The 5,000-nt window shown below is 45.6% G+C and overlaps 1 protein-coding gene across 4 annotated transcripts in view; it reads right to left on the reverse strand.

Moving 5' to 3' along the window:
• unk (unk zinc finger) overlaps positions 1-5,000 on the reverse strand; it is a 20,220-nt gene that overhangs the window by 3,228 nt on the left and 11,992 nt on the right. For 2 of the 4 annotated variants that reach the window (XM_076266963.1, XM_076266966.1), the window contains exons 9-13: positions 4,623-4,685; positions 3,793-4,021; positions 2,885-2,986; positions 2,291-2,473; positions 1,157-1,341 (exon numbers count right to left, since the gene is read on the reverse strand). In XM_076266963.1, the coding sequence (XP_076123078.1) occupies positions 1,157-1,341; positions 2,291-2,473; positions 2,885-2,986; positions 3,793-4,021; positions 4,623-4,685 (762 nt within the window). The remainder of the gene's footprint in view (positions 1-1,156; positions 1,342-2,290; positions 2,474-2,884; positions 2,987-3,792; positions 4,022-4,622; positions 4,686-5,000) is intronic. The other 2 variants (XM_076266964.1, XM_076266965.1) reach the window with 2 other exon arrangements.

Consider the following 5,000-nt stretch of genomic DNA (forward strand, 5'->3'; position numbering starts at 1 on the left):
TCTCTCTGCTTCTATCCCACCATATTCTTTCTCTGTATCTCTCTCTCTCTCTTTCTCTCTCCGTCTCTCCCACTCTTTCTCTATCATATCTCTATCTTTCTCTGCTGCTATCCTACCATGCTATCTCTCTCCCTCTCTCTCTCCCTCTCTATCCCACCATCCTCCCTCCCTCCCTCTTTCTCTCTGGGCCAGATGTACGTACATTTGCGAACGTAGCGTTATCAGCGCCATGGACACACCACAGATTGCGAACGCTGTCAGTTGTTGTTATGGGCGCTGTTTCTCCGCCCATAAACGCAATTTACGAACGTCCACAACTGAATGGCAGCGCCTACATACAAGCGCAGTTGAATTAAGTTAACTGATGATAACATTAAAAAGAATAAAACGTTTAGCGATCATGAAATAATACCATACATGATAAGATGTAAACAAGCAGGGAGATAATGAAGATCAGTAGTTCTACTCAAACTACTTGTGCACGTAGGCTATGGAAGATTGGTCAAATCTAGCAAGTAGGAAAGTTTAAGTGAATGACGTGAAAGTGAAAGTAAGACATTCGAAAGGCCAACGAAAGTTAAGGTTGCTTTTGGTAGTACAAATACTTTCACCTCAAAAACTGGTGCTCTAAATAGCGATTCTGTTGTCTTTGAAAGGTTCTCTTATTGACGCATTGAACTGCAATTTGGATTAACACCTGCTTTTACAAGGCGGAAGTATTTAGGCGCAGAATAGATGTGCGCTTTCAGGAGCAGTCTTTGTACATACCGTGGAATACATAACTAGGTGCTCTTTACTCTTCCCCTCCCATCTTTTTATGCTAAACTCCCACTTTCCCCTGGATCTTCCCATGAATGCATATGCATGACATGACAATCGGAATCTGCCACTTTCAGCTCCCGCGACAGGCAGTTTGCGCTTTTACATCATTGCGGCCTGTTTGTACATACCTCGCAATGCTTTTACACGCACGTTGCGAAACAAATACGCCAGAAATGGGCGCAAAAGCGTTAGTACATCTGGCCCTCTGTCTCTATCCTACCATCCTCACTCCCTCTCTTCCAGCGTTAACACACAGCAAACAAAACAAACACACCTCTATTCCACCCTGCCCTCTCTCTCTCTCTCACACACACACACACACACACACACACACCTGTGCCATCTGTCTCCAGCTCTGATCCCACTGCTTGAGCACGCGGTTGGCCTCCTCCACTTCCTGTTTGAGGCAGGCGGCCTCGGGGTACATGGCCCCCCCTGGCAGCAGCGTTGGGGGGGTCCCCGGCGAGCCCTGACTCGGAGGGAAGTGCTCCCAGATGCTGCTGCTCATGCCATTCAGGCCTGCGACCCACAAACACACACACACACACACACAAACACACAAACAAACACACAAACAAACAAACAAACAAACAAACAAACAAACGATTTAAACACGCCATCCAGTTAAAGGAAGGAGTACAATAGTACAGCACTTCACACCACCACCAAAGACATTATATAAGAGGGAAATCGTTGAAAATAGCCTTAGAAAAAACTGGCAACGTTGCATTGTCTTCAGTATAATACACGGTTATAATACAAGCAGAACTGTCTTTAGTGAAATACGTAAGGGATAACGGCGCCGAGGAGTCCTGTTATACAGAATTAATGGACGAGGGTCCAGGCAGAGGGCAAAGAACTAGCTGCCTCCGTCCGAGTCCATTAATTCCGTTTAACAGGACGACCTAAAGGACAGGACGAGCTGAACCCCGTTGCCACTATAGGCAATAGTCATTGATTCCTTCATACCACTATAGGCAATAGTCATTGATGCCTTCATACCACTATAGGCAATAGTCATTGATGCCTTCATACCACTATAGGCAATAGTCATTGATGCCTTCATACCACTATAGGCAATAGTCATTGATGCCTTAATACCACTATAGGCAATAGTCCTTGAATAATTCAATAGTTCTTGAATTTCCCCTGGGGATCAATAAAGTATCTATCTATCTATCTATCTATCTGATGCGTTAATAGCACGTAAAGGAAACAAGCGGTTCGGGTTAAAAAGAAGCCCACTTGTTCAGTTTGTTGTAGCTTACAACTTTCTTTGGGCCTAACAGCGATAGCATGGACAGTTAGCTTGTTTACAGTTGATTTCATTGTTGCGAAGCCTGCTTCCATCGTCCTACTTCGTCGTCGTCCATGTGACATACAAGCAGAACCGGCACGTGACATACAAGCAGAACCGGCACGTGACATACAAGCAGAACCGGCACGTGACATACAAGTTGTGACGTACCCAGCGAACTGTGGGAAGGGCCCAGGAAACTGCTCTCCGATTGGCCAGGCTGGGGGAGGTGGGACAGGAAGGGGGAATGGTGAGCTCTGACTGGTGGAGAGGGCGAGGGGGAGATGAAGGGCGTGGAGCCGCTGAAGGATCCTGGGATGTTGACGGGGGCAGAGCACTGGAGCTGACTCCCACCTGGAACACAAACACAGGTGAGAATCCACACCTGAGCAGTCACCTGATTATCTACCTGAGCCGCACACAATAGCGTACCGAGAGAGAAACTGACATAGAAAGAGAGAAACTGACATAGAGAAACTGACATAGAAAGAAACTGCATGAATTGTGCTCTGTAAATCAAATTGGAAGAAGGCAACAAATGTGATCATATACAACCTTTTTGGTTTGTCCCAACAATTAGAGAGAGAGTGTGTGTGTGTGTGTGTGTGTGTGTGTGTGTGTGTGTGTGCGCGCATGTGCATTGTGTGTGTGTGTGTATGCATGTGTATGTGTGTGGTGTGGGTGTGTGTGTGTGTGTGTCTGTGTGTGTGTATATGTGTGCGTGTGTGTGTGTGTGTGTGTGTGTCTGTTTTAAAGCAGACTAACCCATCATAAGTCCCATGCTGGGTAGGGCAGAGCTGCTTTCTAGACTTTTCTCCAGCGCCGACACACCAAAGTCATTCAGGTCCAGATCATCCAATGCAGACTCTGTCCAGGGAAGGAATACACACCCACAAATCACATCAGTTCCACACATAGACACACACATCACATAGTACACACACACACACACAAACACAAACATCACACCATAAACACAACCAGACGGTAAGGAAATCATCCATGCAATCAGCACTACTACAAGCCCAATGTACAGTTCATCACTCCTCTTTTCTTCTTTGTCGTCGGATCTTTCTCTCACTCACATCACTCACCACAAACATTTCATTGGACAGATGCACCTCACATATTGTTCATATGACAAATAAACGAATAACTCGAACTTGAATACAGCCCATCATCTGATCATCAGATCTACCCCCAGTGACTGACATCATGTAAATGTAAATCAGGTTTCTAGGCCAAGTACACTGGCGTATACAAGGAATTTTGTCTCTGCATTTATCCCATCCGTGAATTAGTGAACACACTCAGCACACAGTGAACACACAGTGAGGTGAAGCACACACTAATCCCGGCGCAGTGAGTTGCCTGCAACAACAGCAGCGCTCGGGGAGCAGTGAGGGGTTAGGTGCCTTGCTCAAGGGCACTTCAGCCGTTCCTACTGGTTGGGGATCGAACCGGCAACCCTTCGGTTACAAGCCCCAACTAGTAGGCCACGACTGCCCACTTTTTTTCTTTTTTTTAACCCTTAAAAGGTGTACCGTCACACCAGAAAATTAGAAAATGAACGTTCTAAAGAATATCTGGGTTCATTGAATTCAACATAGAATTTTAGAACCTTCAATTGTCGCGGAATGGAATCTTATGCTAGAATGTTCAAAAACCCACACCTTTAAGGGTTAAAATGTAATGAGACGACACCATGTCCTCCCTCCACCCGCGCGACTCACCCACGACGGACTCCACCGTCTCGCTGGGCGGGTAGAAGGGCAGGGCGTTGGCGTTCATGCCCGGGGACGGGCCGAGTGGCGCGGGGCTGGGGGGGGTGGCCGCCAGGCTGGAGGGGACGCTGGACGAGAAGCTCAGAGGGCTCCCCACCGGCAGGAACACCTGCAGGTCCTACAAACGTTACATATGGGGGTTCTGTTCATATGAAAACATTACATATGGGGGTTTTGTTCATATGAAAACTTATCATTTTGTTGATACTTGGTACTGTTATTGACATGGTTGTTAATATTAACATTACTATTATGCTTAATATGAGCTTTTTAACTTCACTTGAAACTATTATTTTTACCTAATGTAGTGTTCCTATGCTGTAAGTCGCCCATAAGTGTGCCATATACTGATAACCATAAACAGGTTTTATCACAGCTTCCAACACTGTCAACTCTACACTCCATACTAATTTATTCCACTCTATAACACATCCATTAGCAGATTACCTTTCAAAGTCACTTAAAAATGGCCTTGTTTATCATTTTAGTTTATCATTTTAAAAGGCTAACTGATTTTCTGAAAACCCTATCATGGATTGCCATGGAAATTTAAAAGGAGTCCAAACTTGCAAATGGCAGCGCATGTCATATTTTATCCCATGAAGTAACACAGTGAGAATACAGTGCTCTTTCTTTCCCATGCATGAATACATACATACAGTACATAGCTCCCTTCAAACACTTGACTCCAAGCCAGCAGGGGGCAGTAGTAGTGGTACCTGTTTGCTGTGCTGGCGGCCCAGGTCTTTGAGCCGCTCCAAGGAGAAGCCCTTCTGCTTGGCCTGAGAGGAGAGAAGAGAGAAAACGAAAATGAGTTCCTAACACACCTGCTTACTGCCGGCATCACCACACATCACTGTGGGAATACTCAACACGCAAGTCTGTGCTTTTCTGGCAAGCCTGCCAGATTCGCTTTTGGGCTGTTTTGATTGGATAAAACAATACTGAGGTTCAACTCTGCTCTGCACTCTCACTCAAAGTCAAAGTCAGCTTTATTGTCAAATTCTTCACATATAGTAGACATGCAGAGGAATTATAAATTGTGTTTCTCTCTATCCCACGGTGAAGAAGAAAAAGCGCGACAGATAAGAGAAAAA

The sequence above is a fragment of the Alosa pseudoharengus genome, unplaced genomic scaffold, assembly GCF_046254945.1.
Source record: "Alosa pseudoharengus isolate Yale_2024_CS ecotype anadromous, Long Island Sound unplaced genomic scaffold, YU_APseudo_1.1 YU_APseudo_1.1_scf_4, whole genome shotgun sequence".
Lineage (NCBI taxonomy): Eukaryota > Metazoa > Chordata > Actinopteri > Clupeiformes > Clupeidae > Alosa > Alosa pseudoharengus.